Source organism: Scatophagus argus, chromosome 21 (genome assembly GCF_020382885.2).
Source record: "Scatophagus argus isolate fScaArg1 chromosome 21, fScaArg1.pri, whole genome shotgun sequence".
Classification (NCBI taxonomy): Eukaryota; Metazoa; Chordata; class Actinopteri; family Scatophagidae; genus Scatophagus; species Scatophagus argus.
The window spans coordinates 17,699,631-17,717,001 of NC_058513.1; the positions used below are offsets into that span (position 1 = coordinate 17,699,631).

At 44.6% G+C, this 17,371-nt stretch overlaps 1 protein-coding gene across 10 annotated transcripts in view; it reads left to right on the forward strand.

Annotated features, from left to right (window-relative positions):
* LOC124052589 (rho GTPase-activating protein 44-like) overlaps positions 1 to 17,371 on the forward strand; it is a 54,125-nt gene that overhangs the window by 24,226 nt on the left and 12,528 nt on the right. For all 10 annotated transcript variants that reach the window (XR_006842021.1, XR_006842020.1, XR_006842022.1 and 7 more), the window contains exons 2-16: positions 6,537 to 6,576; positions 7,025 to 7,144; positions 7,494 to 7,570; positions 8,003 to 8,114; positions 8,841 to 8,917; positions 10,187 to 10,304; positions 10,678 to 10,746; positions 10,837 to 10,918; positions 11,447 to 11,574; positions 11,872 to 11,983; positions 14,325 to 14,406; positions 14,518 to 14,598; positions 15,585 to 15,698; positions 16,229 to 16,320; positions 16,435 to 16,615. Coding sequence is in view for 7 of the 10 variants with exons in the window: in XM_046377017.1 (XP_046232973.1) it covers positions 6,537 to 6,576; positions 7,025 to 7,144; positions 7,494 to 7,570; positions 8,003 to 8,114; positions 8,841 to 8,917; positions 10,187 to 10,304; positions 10,678 to 10,746; positions 10,837 to 10,918; positions 11,447 to 11,574; positions 11,872 to 11,983; positions 14,325 to 14,406; positions 14,518 to 14,598; positions 15,585 to 15,698; positions 16,229 to 16,320; positions 16,435 to 16,615 (1,485 nt within the window). In the remaining 3 variants the exon portion in view is untranslated. The remainder of the gene's footprint in view (positions 1 to 6,536; positions 6,577 to 7,024; positions 7,145 to 7,493; positions 7,571 to 8,002; positions 8,115 to 8,840; positions 8,918 to 10,186; positions 10,305 to 10,677; positions 10,747 to 10,836; positions 10,919 to 11,446; positions 11,575 to 11,871; positions 11,984 to 14,324; positions 14,407 to 14,517; positions 14,599 to 15,584; positions 15,699 to 16,228; positions 16,321 to 16,434; positions 16,616 to 17,371) is intronic.

Genomic DNA, 17,371 nt, shown 5'->3' on the forward strand with positions numbered 1-17,371 from the left:
AGTTATGTGTGAGGAATAAAAAGTGAGCTGTGCCAACTTCACTGGTTTCAAAATAAGTCTGATTGAATGTAAGCTTATGAGAAAATGAGCCAACTTCTCAGTTTATTTATGACCTCAGTGAACAGTTTCCTAATGAGTTTATGGCCTCAGTTGCTGGTTTCAGGTCTTCTTCAATACAGCATGTTGTTCATTTTGTAAATTATGCTCTCATTTAGAGTAAAACAGATTATAAAGCAGGGTATGTTTATGTTTTATGCAGGGCTGCCTTATGACCTTTGCACTATACGCCACCAGACCCCATTGAGGAAAACAGTCATTTTACCATAAAGGTCACAGGAGTTGCTTTTGCTTTGTTTGTGTTATTATGTGACTTTGGTGTTTCAAAGATTTAGTTTGGATCGGGACTAACATTGCATGATATGTATGATGTGATATGATACCGAGGAGGAAATGAAGCCAGTCTGCGCTGAGCTCTCCTCTCTCTAATGAAGCACATCTGTCACCAGGCGGATTGTTTGAACAATATGAACAATAGTGAAGCTGGTCGGTTTGTTGGGTAACTTTCATTCAGCAGAGAAAAACACATCAAGTGTTGAAATGCCTGAAGGAGACAGGAGAACAATACCGTCACATTACTGCTGCCGCGGCGTGTCGACAGAGATTTGAATAAGAGAAGCCGTGATGAAACAGTTATGGAGACATTTTTCAGAGAAATCAATTGGACAAATGTAAGCAATCTTGATAGGACACATGTTTATGATGGCATTTCTGTTTTTATTGTTCTGAATGGCTCTGCCAGATTGCTTCTGTAGGCAGTTAAAGTGCGATGGAACATTATACATCCATCTACTGTTGTTTCATGGTCTAGTTGAGCTTCAGTAACACAATTAAAACTGCAAAATGTTCCAGTAGAGTGAAGAAAACAACATGCCATCACAATAAAATGCTTTTACAAGTGCAGCAGCTTCACACGGGGGGGCTGTGTTTGACCTCGGACCCTTCAGGGGTCACTGCCGTCATAGTTTTCACTCCCATAAAACTTGCTGCCTAATTATGCTTTCCTATTCATACCAGAGACTTTTAGGCCTTTATTTGATTTTTTTAGGGCACAAATGATTCATGAGTGCTGACTCGTTCTTTCTGTTTCTTCCTCCAGGAAGAACACAGTGACACTAAACAGCTAATTTGATCCGATATTTCACCTTTAGGTCTTTGGTTTTACATGTAAGTACCCATGAAACAGATGTTTTTTGGTAAAATAGTAATTTATTTACAAAAGATAATTAGATAATTGATACAAACAAAATTACATGAGGCAGTCTACAAAGGGGATGCTGTTCAAATGAAAGAATAAATCTAACCAAAAGATGACTCTGTGAGATGAAGCAAAAAACAAAACAAAAAACAAAAATGAAAATAAAACCTCTGTGTCAAAGCAGCTCCCTTTCTCCACGTGTCTTGACGAAGGTATTCCTGTGTGTGTATGTCATATCAGTTTCAAAACTAAGCCTGCCTCAGTCCCCAGGCAGTTTAAGGCATGCTTCAGTATTAGTCAGACAGGAAGCAGGAGATAAACTGGGATCCGCTGCCATCCAGGGGACCACACATCCTTATCAGTCTAAACATCTAAACACTACAAGGAGGGTCAGACACACGAGGAGGACGTGGGCCTGCAGCCATAACGACATATAGAAGTGGAGGGGAGAAAAAAGAGAAACACCACCACCCGCTATACGACCTGAGGGATGAAGATGAAGTGTCAGTGTCAGCAAAGACTGGAGGCTTTTTACCTTGGTCCATCGGCCCAAGTTTAAAAGCGTCTGAACCTTTTTCGAAATTCGAAAGGCGTCTCGTCTTCTGGCAAAACTCACAGACGCGACGTAGAGGAGAAACAAAGAGAGCTGAGTCATTACACCAGAGAACAATCTGTATTCTCACCCTCAGTCGCTCCAGCTGCCTTTCTAAATCTCTCAGATGATTCAGCGCGGTCAAACCCCTTTTACACATCTGTTATCTTTTGCACTTCTATCGCCTCCTGTCCCGCTGCTCCTGTATTCTTCATCACGTCCACCCCCAGTGCCTCCCCCGCCTCGCCTCCTCCCCCTCTTCTCTCTGTGCAAGTGGGAATCCCGGCTGTGACGACAGAAGCCGGTGCTGCAGCAAAGTGCCGACTGTGCTGCTGAGGCTTTGATTCGGGATGCTGTAGCGCCCTTCATGTGTCAGAGAAGAAACAAACGTCTGCAGAGGCAGGAGAGGAGAGCGAGGCAGAGAGGGCTGGGAGTGACGAGAGAGATGGAGGATCTTTAAATAATCTTCTGGATAAAGCCAGACTTGGCTGTGTGTCCCCCCCCACTCAGGTCTGTTATCTTTTTCCAAAATATGAACCCTGTGTTTTTCAGCCTCTCCCTTCCTCAGCTGTGACCCCTGTCACATTATGGGGGACCAAATCCCCCCCATCAAGTGGAAACATCGGCATAACATTAACAGCTGGCTCCTCTCCGACACACGCAGAGACTCGGCCAAACACGAGGAAACGTCAGCAGCGTCAACGTTTCTGAGAAACGTTGGTTTCTCAAAAAATAAACATTTTTCAGGCAGAATGTGCACTAAAAGCCTTTAGTGGGAGATTTCTGGAGACTGCAGTCATACCCCTCTGTTTACCTCAACTATGAACCAATCTGGATACATGTTTTTGACATTTTTCCATCTCCACTCTGCCTTTACAGGAATCCACCTGTTCAAGCATCCAGCAGCACCGCAGCTACATTTTACTGCAACTGCAGCTTTAATACACAATTAATATCACATTCATTTCCCTCAGGGAGACAAGTGGTCACAGCATCATCGAATCTTGCCTCCTGCTGGTAATTGAGGACATGACAGTTCAAACTGGAGACATTTGAACAGTCTGCTGTCAGTGTGGACAGTATTATACTCTGTTGTGCAGGTACATTTGCAAATCTAATAGACACGGAGCTGTGAGGTCAAGAAAAAGTCAGCAGTGAATTTTTAGCGTCTGGGTGGGGACAAACTCACTCTGGCAGCTGACAGCAATTTGTTGTGCTTGTGTTAAAGCCTTGTGTTGTACCCTGTGTGTGTGTGTGTGTGTGTGTGTGTATGTGTAAACACCTGTTATGGAGTAAAAGAGAAACAGTCATTTGCATTGTGAGCATGTTTGGTTCACTTGTGTTTGTCTGAGTGTGTGAAAGAGCAGCACTGCACTCTCTGGGAGTGTTGACTAATTGCAAACCTGCTCATTAGTGTGTGTGTGTGTGTGTGTGTGTGTGTGTGTGAGTGTTAGCACGAGGATCATTACCCCACAGTTAAATTCACTGTGGCTGTAAATCTTGCTTACATTTCCTTGTTGTCAGAGAGGAAATTAATCCAGAGGGACGGGGTGGGACTGTCGGTGATTTACTCCGCTTCAAACCTCAGGAAAAATCCTGCATTTGTACACAGAGTGTCAGGAGTGAATTAGATTAAGTCAATATACAAAGCCTGAGCCACAGTGACTGTGCTAAGAGAAACACTGTCACTCTGTTGAAGCTGTTCACACACACACACACACACACACACACACACACACACACACACACACACACCTGAAGGTCTAGACCTGATCAGATCTCCTTCAGTCTGTCTAAAGCTTTTACTCTGAAAGGTCCTTTATTGCTTTTTCATGGAGATCAACAAGCAAAAATAAACGTGCAGCTGCGATGACTTTTAGCCAAGCCTGTTGGTCGGCTGGTCCACTTCGGTTCCTGGTGCTGCACGGGAGGAGGGAGGAAGTGAAGGTGTTACAGCACTTAAAAGATCAAACCACTGTTTTCTTCTGCTTTTTTTTTACTACAGCGTGTGTGTGCGGGCACGTGTGTGGGCGTGTATGAAGGCCTACAGTCTGTCAAAGATTTTGTTGTCAGAGGTGAACATATATTAGAGAGAAGGCCTCAAAGGGAGATTGGAAGGTGATGAGAGAAAGAGTGAAAGGACCAGATCGTCAGGTCTCATTCTTCAGGCTTCCCTCCCCCTCACTCCCTCACTCCCTCACCCTCTTTCTCTCCTCCTCCTCCTCCTGTTGCTCCACTTTCTCCCCTTAACGCCACTCGGCTCATGCCTGAAAACGGGTTGTTTCCCTCCTGTAAGCAGGGGGGATGTGGAGGAAAAAGCTGCAGATCAGCAGGACCAGAGCCTCTCGCAGGAACAGCACGGTTCTGTAAGTCCACGATGGGGTTTTTAGCTGGACTGAATCATATGCCAGTACAGGATGCAGTCAGAGGGGACGTGTTGTCTGTGTTGTTCAGGAAGTGAAGTAAGGCGGACTTGAGTGGTTTGGTGTTTCTTGGCTGCTTTGGATTATTGATCTTTAAACACATCCATAAATAAGCTTGTATGTTGCTGCTCTGGTGGGGTCTGAATCATTGAACCTGTGCTTTATGTTTATGTTAAGTGACTAAGTTATAGATCAGTTATAAGACGCTGATAAGGAAAACTTTTGAGTTTCCATCATTAATCGAGTATATAAGCGTGCTAAACAGGCTGACTGTTCAGTAGGAATTATTGCTAAAGTATGAATTTTCTTTTAAAGTTAATAAACTGAACTAATCACGCAGTTTAAATAAAGTGTTATTGTTGCCCTGCAGCTTTATTTCATAGTGTAAGTCTTAAACAACGTTCAGAGTCAGTCGCTGGAGTCACTCAGCCCTCCTGAGTGGGTTATGACTGACCTGTAAAGTATTAGTATCATTTATAACCCATGAATAAAGTGTCAGCTTTATGTGTTTTGTGTTACAAGCATGTGGTCAGTGTAAGACGGTTAACTGACAAACAGTTTGCTGTTCTGTCAGCTCAGATGACCTACTTTCTGACTCCTACCTGTTCAGCAGGAGGTTTGTGAAGACGCTGAAGACGTTCACGTCAGGCCGACCTCACAGGGACCACGTCTGCAGTAAACAGGAAAAGTAACCAATAGAAATCCAAATGAAAGTAGTTGTTCTCGTGCTCAAAAAAGACGCCGGGCTGAAATGAGTCAGCGACACGACTTCTAAACATGCTGTGTCTGTTAACTGTCAGATGTTGCAGGGTGTGAACAGGTGATGAATCACCGTGCAGGTGCACAGATGCTTCTGAATGCATGTGTGTTAACTCTGAGCGCGATACTGCCATGAAGAGACTCTTAATGCTGAGATGCCTTCATGGTCAGATTGCAGCCTGATGTAATCGAGTCGTATGGAGCCTCTGCTGCGTCGTGTTTAAAGTCGCTGCGTTTATGAGAGTGTTGATGGTTTGATCTGCAGCTCGTCTGGTGGCTGGAGATGATTCGTGCAGGTCTGAATTCTTCTTGTAGATTTATCCTTTTTTTCAGCGTGATGTCGAGCCTCACGTCATATCAAAGTACTGCTGTTGTGTTCCCTGAAGGCCATGACACTCAGGCAACATTTTTCTCCAGAGTGCTTTGTTATTAACCTTCAGCTCCTCGTAGACTCACATGTTGTAATGTCCGTATTGATTTAAGTCAAGCTGACAGCCTCCATCTTTCCTGGAGGCTGTGAACAGGTCGATCGCTCTCTGCATACTGGCCTCAAGGTCCGGATCAGACTCGTGGTCAATATCAGCGTTATGAGTTTCCAAAACAAACGGCCTGAAGGCAAAAATGGCACAGTGGGAACAACAATGTGTCCTTAAATGGTGGACACTAAACGCTCCACTGTTGTCCAAAAACTATTCAGAACCATCATTACCACAAACACACAGTAGCTGATTTTGACTCGGTCTGACACGCACCGTCCTGCTGCCACAAACGCTCACTAGAGCATCAAATGTGTGCTAATCCACTGCTGAAAATAGTCCTCAGAAAATGAACTATTTCATCCTATTTTCCTAACATTTGTTCAAAACTACAGTCAGCAGCTGTTTCAGGAAGTTATGGAGCCTTTTTAAAAAAACGAAACTCTGTGTTAGTGAGCTGTTTTACTCTTGTTCTTCAGTATCTTCAAATAATTGGGTGAATTGCTGTGAAATTGGCTCCAGACTGTCATAATCCCCAGAGGTTGAACTCTAACAGCATTGGTGATGTCGTAACTTTCCATCTAGCGCCACCTTCAGGTCGCATTTTTAATTTGTCCAATAAAACCTGCAAACCTGATGACATTCCCATCAGCCTCAGCTGTACGTCGTGTTTATCTCTGATTTTTAATTGTTAATTAATTGTGTCAAATGGACAGCGAGATTGACTGAATCAGGGGTTTGTTGATCTCTACATCCAACAATCATCCAGAGTGACATGCGGACTCTGTTTTCCGTCAGATTTCTAACCCGACACTTTCTACAGCATCAGATCGAGCCGCTCTAAACATTAGCTCCAAGCTGCAACTGTAATATTATCAATTACGTGCACGGAAATTCAGCAATGATTCAGCAGAGGATGTAATTACAGTGACAGAGTAGTATGTGAGCATGTTGCAGCAGTTCCAACAGTAACAAGCGATTTATCGATTCTCCCTCCACCCTCACAGCCTCCTTTTTCTCTTCTCTTCCAGAGCTGAAAAAACAGAAGTCCTAAGTGAAGACCTGCTGCAGGTACGAGTTAGACAAGTGTGCGTTCATGACATTTTCTTCATGATGTTTGCAGCCTCTTACAGGGAATGATTGAGTGCTAATGATTGGTGCAAAGTATTCAGCATGCAGAAAACGACTTTTAAAATCCCTTCAGGCAACATTAATGAGCACTGAAACTGAAGCTCTTCGTGAGACACAAGGCTGAACGTCCCCACTGATTGACTCGGGGTGCAGAAGTGTAATTGATCTGATTAATGCAACTGAGGGCGACTGCTGAGTCGGTTTAATGAAGAAGTGAGAGACGTTTAAATGAGACGTTTAAGTGTCGCCGGCTGGGAACAACCTGGTTTTGACATAAGAATAAGTCAGATGGCTGCAGAGTCTGTGTTTATTCATCAGACTCTTCAGGCTTTAATGTGTCTGCTGTTCGCTTCACTTCGCTGAGGGTCGCGTCTTTTCTTTCCGGCAGGTGGAGAAACGTCTGGAGCTGGTCAAGCAGGTTTCCCACAGCACACACAAGAAGCTGACCGCCTGCCTGCAGGGCCAGCAGGGCGTGGACGTGGACAAGAAGTCTGTCAGGTCACCCTCGGTGAGAGGCAGCCCGGGCTCCCATAAGACACTTTGATTATGATGTACTGAGGTGTTAGCAGTATACCAGGCTGTCTGAGGAGACAGAGTGAGGACATGGAGCAAATTGTGGAGATAAAAGCAGCAGGTGTTTGATTATAAAGTATCTCCCTGATCATAATTAACAGCATATTAATGATGTCCAACAGTTTGAGAGAATACAAGGAGGGATTTGCCTTCTGGTCCTTCATGTTTGTCTGTACAGATTGTGTGTGTGTGTGTGTGTGTGTGTGTGTGTGTGTGTGTGTGTGTGTGTGAGTGTGTGAGCAGAGTACGACGGCTGTTTCATCATCTTGTGTTTTCCTGTACAGAAGAAGCTTCCTCTCACGACACTCGCACAATGCATGCTGGACGGGGCGGCTGTGCTCGGGGACGAGTCTCTACTGGGGTGAATGTACACACACACACACACACGCACGCACGCATGCACACACACACCTATGGACCTATGGGTGATTTTCCATTCATGTTCAGAAAAGTCAGAAAAGTCAGATGAGGACAAAACTTCTCCTCTGCAGTAAAATCTCAGATACTTGGTTTTTTTTTTCAATTTAACCTTTATTTAACCCGAAAGCCTAAGGTTGGCTCACCTCACTGTAATTAACATTTGTAAACAGGCAAAGGAAGCCAGCAGATCTTCAGCAGTTGGATGTCTTCAGCATTAAGACAGTGAAGTCTGCAGATAAAATCGTGTTGTTTATCACAGAGTTTTGAGAGAACGTGCCTAAACATCAGCTGTTCAGAAGAAAAACCACGTGAAGCACTCTGTGTTTGATCACCCCACTGACTGATCACTTCCTGGTTCTGTTGTCTGCTGCAGGAAGATGCTGAAGCTCTGCGGCGAGACGCAGGACAGACTCGCTCAGGAGCTCATCTTGTTCGAGCTCACCATCGAGCGAGACGTCATCGAGCCCCTTTACGACCTCGCAGAGGTACAGAAAGTCTCACTGGTCTCATATTCTCATTCAGGATTTACAAGTTAGCATAAGTTAGTTACTTTTCCAACTGAAAACATCATGCAAGCATCCAAGTTTAACTGATATAGCACGTGAAAACAGACTACGTTTCCAGTCCAGGTTCATATCATTAAAAATAGCAGAAATTTTTACTTCCTGTTATGTGTGCCAGAAATAAACAAAAACAATCCTACGACAAAGGACCTGCTTCATTAACACGTTTCAGCGGTGATTATTATCTGAGTTTTAACGTTTTACTGGTGTGAAATAAAAACCTGCAACTCCAGTTTTCTTCCATGTTTGAATAAAAATCTCTCTCCCAGATTTTACTTACATTTTCTCACTCATGCAGAGTACATCTGAGGATGCTGGTGCACATCAGGCAAATTAGAATACAGCAATAGTTTGTTTTGCTTTTCATGTCCACACTCTCTATGCAGCTCCTCAGTTGTATTTGGTTTGAGGCCTTTTAGTTTCCCCCCTCGAGTCCTTGACTCAGAAAGACCTGCACTGGAATCTCTCTGTTACACGCTGCACCTACAGGTGTCTAACATGAGACATGCTGTCCATGAGACTCTAGACAGTAAGCTAATCTTCATGGGAACAGACGTATGGAGTCAAAAGCCTCTGACAATACTGAGTCTGTCTCTCTTTCACACGACAAACAAAAGGCTGAGGTGAAAACTTTCTGTCCTCTCTCAGGTGGAAATCCCAAATATCCAGAAACAAAGGAAACATTTAGCGAAACTGGTCCTGGACATGGACTCTGCGCGCACACGGTGAGTCTGTTACCGTGTGTGACCTCATTTGTGCTGCGGTCGTGATGGGTGAAACTCCATCCCCTGTGAATAGGCTGGTCCTGAGGCGTCCCACTGAAGGTCACCGGGATTTGATTGCACTCAGTGAAGGTGTCAGAACGAGTGTCTGAGTGGGAAAACGTGACTTCCTGCCAGTTTTATGTTGATTTCTTTGTTTTTGCTTTAAGGAGTAAGTTTGTCTCTGAATACGGTGCCTAGAGCCTTCATGCCTGGAGAGCATTTGTACTCAGTAATTTCCCCAACCAGCTGCTGACTTCTTAGCTTTAGTTTTTGATCTTGTTTCACTGCCAGTACATCCACGTTTTCATCTTAGAGGCTTTGTTGAAGAGTTCAGCTTAAAAAGTGTGTAAATAGCATCTAAACTGGGATTACTGGACATAAATGAGGATAAAAATGAAAGGTAGACTGCCATCGAACAACAACTGTAATCAATCTGGATTTAATTTTTAAAAATCTGGGTTTGATTTGCTTAATGTTGAATGTAAACGGAGCTTTTGTGTGTTTCAAAGAAGCAAAAAGAAGCATCACACTTTATTGATGAAATGAAGTTTGTCGTGGACTTTGTGTGCATCCCTGACTTAGTGACGCTCCGCTTCATGGTGACAGAAAGTCACTTCACCATCTAATCAGTGTGGAGTACGTTGGTATTTTCAAACTTCAGACTTTGTGAAAACCTCTTAGTAACCTTGAGTTGTTGGAATCGTGACATCACTGCAGATTTTTCTCCTGTCCAATCAGAGTCTGTTCTCTGATCGCTGAAACATACAATCACCACACTTACTTTGTGTTGATTCGCAGAGATTTCAGTGCCGTTATGAGCAGTGACAAGGAAAAATGTGATTTTTCTTCGCTCAGTCAGTTCGGGGTTTTTTTTCTTTTTTTCTTAGTGACCCAAATCTGAGACAATTTTTCCCATCATGCAGCTCTGTGCTGAGCTCCTCTGGCAGCGCGATGTATAATGTCCACCGAGAGACACAACTCAGACACTCAGTCTCATAGACATATAAAGAAGGAACAGCAGAGTCTGACAGGGAATTAGAAGATGAAAATTGTATGGCTGAGGATGAATAGACTCAAGTAAATAAACCAAACAAGTCAGACTCAGTTGTTGCTTTGAAGAACAAAAGTGTGCACACGAAAAATGAATTTGTTTTGTTTCAGATCGTCTGCTTATTCTAACACAATTCTTAACTCCATCGTAACGTTCACAAAATGATGCTGTGTTGGCAGGTATTACCAGTCCACCAAGTCTTCGGGACTGTCCAGCAACCTGCAGCCGACTGGAGCCAAGGCCGACCACCTCAGGGAAGAGATGGAGGAGGCAGCCAACCGCATGGAGATCTGCCGGGTCAGTGACCAGCTGCACTCTCCATAAGTCAGCTGGGGATTTCCACAGAACATTAGGAATAGAAAACCGCAGCTGCTTTAAATGTTGCTGCTTCAAGGAATTGTGGGACAGAATAACCTGATTTCCATGAAACAGTGATGCATCTTTCCTTAGCATTTGGAGAATTGCACCGACTGTTGTGGTGTGATGACTGCCTCTTCTGGGTCATTTCTGTCAGCATAAACAATCCAAGCTTGCAGCCATCGTTAGTGTCATTAATCAGACCTGTGCTTTTCAAGTCAAAATGTCTGCTTTGGAAAAGGTCTGTTGAACACGTGTTTACTGTTGCGTCCTTGCGCATTTTGTTTGAAAATATGTTGTCTTTCCCCACCAGGATCAGTTATCAGCAGACATGTACAGTTTTGTGGCCAAAGAAATTGACTATGCAAGCTACTTCCAGACGGTAAGCGCAACATCTCTGTACACTGTGGCATGAGGGAGGAAACAAAAATATCCTATGTGTCCATCACAGACTCTCTCTGGTCTGTCGTAGCTCATAGAAGTCCAGGCAGAGTACCACAGGAAGTCACTGGAGCTGCTTCAAAGTGTTCTGCCCCAGATCAAAGCTCATCAGGGTGAGTTTGAGACCAGTCTTCTCTGTCCCTTCCTGCATGTTTGCTGCTCTGCTGCAGCTCAAATGAAGGACGCGTCCCTGTGTGTCCATCGCCTGTAAACACGAGTCCTGCTGTTGTAGATGCAGCTAGCACAGAAAGGCGTCCTTCCTGACCATGTCGGTGTTTTCACAGACAGGTCGAAATTGCACACATTCATTTGTAAGAGTTTGTTCTTAATGACTTGCCCGATCAAATAAAGGTCAAATAAAATACATACTACCAGCATGGATCTTTCAAGGGAATATGTGGTGTTTATCTTGAATGCTTACTTTCCTTACTTGAATGAGGATAAACTAATTTCATTTGACGTGACGTCATTTGGGACCCCATCGCTTAGAGGAGGAAGCTGAATACGAAAGCCGTTAAGGTCACCCAGATAATAAATATCCGATTTGTTTTGGTAACTTTCTGCAGCCGTCTGTCTGTATGGAAACGTGACAGCATCCCAAAAGCACATTTTGTGTGACTGTGTTTGTGTGTGTCTGACAGAGACCTGGGTGGAGAAGCCATGCTACGGCAAGCCATTAGAGGAGCACTTAGCGCTCAGCGGGAGAGATATTGCTTTTCCCATCGAGGCCTGTGTCACCATGCTGCTGGAATGTGGCATGCAGGAGGAGGTCAGATCAACACACTGCGCCTGTCGTCCCTGCAGAAGTCACTCTTAATTACTGAAGATTTTTGCTCAGAGTAGTTCCCTTAAAGCCTCACACAAATAATCACTTACTTAGCATTTAGTCCAGCGCACAGCTGTGTCCCAGCACAAACAAGCTCCTCCCCTCAGAAGGTCAGGGCTTCCTACATTCACACGTCTCCTCTGCCCTTCTTAGGCCCTCGTTTATCCGTTTCATTCTAATGTTTTGCGTCCTTGACTGTGGCAGTGAGGTCTGATTCTGTCGTCATGTTTTGCGTCTCAGGGTTTGTTCAGAGTCGCTCCTTCGGCCTCTAAACTGAAGAAGCTGAAGGCGTCTCTAGACTGCGGGGTGTTAGATGTTCAGGAGTACTCAGCAGACCCGCACGCCATCGCAGGTGAGCCATCCTCAACGCAGACACATACCAGGGACCCCCCCCCCCCCTCATCTGTCTCCTAGCTGCACCTAATCTGTTGCCATGACAACTGATTACCCTCATCCAACACAGGAAACCTGCTTTCCAGGAGAAGAGATACGATTTGGCACCCATTGCTCATTAGGAACCTAAATAATACACATTTCTGACATGCTTTGCCTCCCTTACTGAAGTGTCTGCTTTACCAGCTTCAGTTCCACACAGAGGGAACAGTTTCTGATCTGCTAACTGATCCGCCAGTTGCTGCACACAAAGAAATCCCTCAAATTTTTTAATCCATCTTTACTGTTTGTGTATTTTTTTCTGCTCAGGTGTGTGTCTGTTTTATTCGAGAAACAGTCCAGTGATGAATTCCAAATATAACTGAGATTAGTGTCAGACAGATTCTTCATCTTCTGTGAATGCTGCACCAAACAAACAGGCCTGTTCTCTTGATGTCTGTGTGATGCTTTTAAATCAGAACCGTGATAGACTACAAAAGAAAGAAAAGCTTTCAAGCTTTTATGACGCCGTTATCGATCTTCTTTTTTCTAGAGGATGGTGTTTTTTATTGTGGCTGACTGCTGCACAGAGCTGTTGTCAGCTTTTCAGGAGCTGTGGGGAATATTTTTAGCTTGAGAGCAATGCATTTTTAAATTTGGATACATCGCTGATGAAGTCCTCCGTTACGTTCAAGGGCCTCCGATGTACTCATTCGTCCAGCGTCAGTACAACAAGAATGTTTCTTAGGTAATTTAATAAGATTTAAGAGTACATCTGTGGTATATTGCCTTGTTTGAGAGTTTGTTCTTTTGCTGAACTGAATCCTCCCCAATGCACAGCAGAGACGGTCACTTACCAACATAAAAACCACAAAAGATGGAGGAACAACGTTTTCACCCATCATGAACAATGTGTTGCTTTGTTAAATATCAAATCAAAGTCTGTCAGTCGGCTGAGTTCACTGGAGTGTGTGCAGAGGGAGAGATGAATCCTCGTCGAGGTCGCATCCCTCACTAATGATACCGTCTCAAACTGGGTTAGCTCCTACAGCAAATCTAATTTGTGAGCCTGCCCCACTGGGGGCGGTGGTTGTGGCGGTTGGGTGGAGGGGCTGGGAGTGTGCCAGGGATCATCTTCCATCAGCCTCAGCGAAAAGCAGCAGGCTTTGCTTTGTGAATACGACAGACTAGAGGAGCGTCGACTGCAGTTCCACCGTGATGCCCTGAACTCAATGTGTTTATTTAGCGGCAGCCCCAGACAAGATGTCAGCATAAACACAGACAGACAGACAGGCAGACAGACGGACAGCAGCCTCTGAGCTGTCTGCCAGTGAGGGATGCCCTGACTGTGTTGTTTGTCATCCGTCCCACACACGCTTGGGGGAAACGAAGGCAGCAGACCAAAGAGAGAAGAAGACGAGTCAGAGGGAAGCTCACTGAGCCGTCGCCTTCCTCGTCGGCACAGGAACATTGCACTTCCACCCGAAAGTTCTGATCGAATACTGTTTGGAAGAGTGTTGTATCACAGTAGAGTTACGCTGCAGTTGTGTGTGATGGAAGCACAAACATGTATTAGCGTGTTGGCTGTCCGTCCTGCTGTAAGAACGGTGGTGGTGGTCGGACAACATGGCATCTGGATGACGTATTTTAACCTGCACAGATACAATAAGCTGTTCAGTTTCTGCTGTCAGCTTGAGAGTGTGATTTCAAGGTACAAAACCGATTCCAAAGTGTTGGGATGCCACGTAAAACAAATCAAAATGTGAGAATTTGCTAATCTTTTGGTTAGGCAATGGCTCCCACTGCTGAACACACAAACAACCTGGTAACAACCTGTTGTTTCGCTGCTGCAGGTAAAATAAATAATTTGTCCAAAAACAAAGTCAGCGGCAGGAAGTCACGCTCAAGTTTTTATCTACGACTTCGTTCATACCTGCAGTGGCCTCACCATGAATCACACACTAAATATTCTACTGAATTGATTTTGTATTGAGTGAAGTGCTAAGCTGGATTCCCCAGTTTATCATCTTCAGCTTTCTTTCTTTCTTCTCAGAAAACATCACGTGTCACACATTAATACATCCCCTGCTCGTCATCATACACACACCACAGTCCTGTTGTTAAATCTTACATGTTGCTGTATGATTCCTGTGCAGGATTCACAGGACTTCCTGTGACCAGTTTGTGCATGCAGCGCATTTGTTATTCAGCTAATAACAAATGACTTTTATGATGCGGCTGGAAATAAGATCTTCAGCACAATATGTTAATGAAGAATAGTACACATTCACGCATTTATGTCATTATTTTGTCTCCTGCAGGTGCTCTGAAGTCCTACCTGCGTGAGCTCCCTGAGCCGTTGATGACATACGAGCTCTACAACGACTGGATCCAGGCCTCCAAGTCTGTATCTTCTCAGTGATGCTGTACCTTTCTTTTGAGCTCTGTGTTTATGCACATTCAGTCTCTTGTTTTCTTTAAAATATTTCAAGTGTGTTCTCTGTCGGCCTGCAGCGTTCAAGATCAAGACAAGAGACTGCAGGCTCTCCTCAACGCCTGTGAGAAACTTCCGCCGGCCAACAACAACAACTTCAAGTGAGTCACACCTTTCACTCCTCAGCTGTGGCTTAATTTATCCAGGCCAAATTGGTGCACAAAGCTGCTTGGTTCATAACTAATTTGCTGTGAATCCTGGGTTAATTAATTGGGTTTTTGGTGCAGTCAGTCAGCTGGTCACTGACTGCTGCCTGGCTTCCTGTTTAGTGAAACCTCTCATCTCTCAGCCTCACTGACACCTGACCGTGCGGCTGAGGTGTTGCTGTGTTTGCTGCTGGATTAAGACGAGCTGTGAATATTCGCTGGGGGGCTTGTCTCGTGATTGGCTGGAACAAAGAGGAGATGCACGGGGACGGGGATTGGGAGGGTGGGACTGAAAGGCCGAGATGCTGCAGCGCGTGTCAGTGTCGTCGTCAAATTGCAAAATTAGGGCGTATTTTTAGGCAGTTGTCCACCGAGACGACCTGTCAGACCCATCCAGATGATCGCTGCTCGCCTGATGTTCATTCAGCTGTGGTTCAGCTCAGGATGAGTCATTCAGCTCGGCTGCTCTCAGAGCGCCACGGAAACACACTGGCCCATTTCTGTTGGCAAAGCCACGAGGACGCTGAAACACAGTAATAATAGTAGTTTCCTGTGATAATAAGCTGTGGTCAGTACACTGAATAGCACTTGTTCTAAACACAGCTTACATGCAGGATACTGAAAAGCCTGTTGCTGGAAATAGAGCTCATTTAAAGGGACAGTTCACCCCTTAATTTTAAAATCCAGTTTTTTCCAGAATTTTGGAGATATCGCCTATAGAGACGCCTTGTCTTCGATGTAACCCAACTCGATGGAACTTTATAGGAGCTATTTCTTTTCTATATCGCCTCACAGAAGTAAACGTGCATCCACCCATGGATGTGAGGCTCGTGCACGCGACAGGGATGGAAACATCCATGGTGTCCTCCTTACTGATCTGTAATGTGAGTTCGCTGGCTTGTTCTCATGGGCTGGTCCATTTCCTGTGTCTGTATTCACAGGTATTTGATCAAATTCCTTTCCAAACTGACTGAATACCAGGATGTGAACAAGATGACGCCTGGAAACATTGCGATTGTCCTCGGACCGAACCTGCTGTGGATGCACAACGAAGGGTGAGACAGCAGAGACACATCATCAAAGGGGTTCACTGTGAAGTTAATTTGATTTAAGCCTCATATTTTCTTAACTTTTATTGCAGGTTTTCTCATCGCTGGGCGAAGTAACAGTTAGTTTTGGAGATAATTTCCACAGGGATTCTCTCATTATTTTCGCTGCTAATGTTCACGTTGCTGTTTCGAGCTCAAAGGGCTACAGGTACTAACAGCAAAAGGCCCCACACCTCCAGGAGACGTTTTGTCATAAAGTTTATTCACGATGATGATGACTAAGCACTTTGGAAAGGGTGAACGACACCTCCTTTACATCTCTGTGTAAATCTTATAAACTCTTTCTCCCTCTTTAACTTTTAATTAGTACTTTAATAGCTAACATTTCCGAAATGGTTTTAATTTTCTTCTTTTTATGTAACATCACGAAAGCGTGTTAATCACCGCCTGAGTGTAAATTCTTATGATCCAGGCAGCTACTTTTGCTCGATGTCTAACCATTAAAAAAGTCTCTGTCTCCTCTCTGTCTGCTGCAGGAACATCACAGAGATGATGACCACAGTTTCCCTGCAGATCGTCGGCATCATCGAGCCCATCATCCAGCACGCTGACTGGTTCTTCCCTGGAGGTGAGGAGGGACAAGACGAGAGGAAACTGATTTTTATGTTTCTGCAGAGGGGGCTTAACTTCTTAACAAAATAAAATACTGAGCTTCTTTATCCTTTTCTTCTGTCTTTCTTAGAAATCGAATTCAACGTCACGGGGAACTACGGAAGCCCCGTCCACACCAACCACAATGCCAACTACAGCTCGATGCCGTCCCCGGACATGGATCAGATCGATCGAAGGCAGAACGACCAGAGTCGACGGCCGCTCAGCGTCGCCACAGACAACATGATGCTCGAGTTCTATAAGAAGGACGGGTACGACCCTTCTGTCTCTACTGGGGTTACATTTTCAAACGCATTTAGAGTCCGTCTTTTGATTAATTCTGATTCTTGAAGACAGGAGAAGGTGTGTGAAGTTGATGATGGGATGTTGTTTTTCATTGCAGCTCTTTTGTTATCACAGGCTAACAGACAATAAACGAGCTACTCCTGAGGCATCAACCAGCAGTTAGAGCTTAGCTTAGCTTAGCACAGAGACTGAAAACAGGGGGAAACAGCTAGCATGGCTCAATCCAGAAGGAATAAAATCATCCCACCGGCACGTACAAAGCTCACTAATACAATTTCTACACCAACAAAATTAGCATGTATTTTTTAAACAAGGGTTAGTGTGCTATAAGTAGGCCACTGACTCTCTTACCACATGAAATGAGCTAAATGAGCTGTTCAGTACGCTTGTGAAGAGGCCAGCTAAACAAGAAGAAAAACTGCTCCAACAATCCTCTTTCTGCATGTCAGAGGAAGCTGGTTTGAAAGAAACCCACTGATCTAAAACCTCCCTGTGATTAGACACACAGTCATGTCAGTCTGCAGTCCCCTCCACCTCTGTGGTGTCCTTACAGCTTCAGTCGGGGTGGATCCTAACTGACAACCCAACTGACAAGTCAGCTTCAAATGTATTTCCAGACGAGGTCACTTCGAGGCACATAAAAATGTCTGCATGACTGCCTTTTGACAGGGTCGGACATGAAGTAAGCGAATTCCCCACTGATTACTCAAGTTTCATGTGAG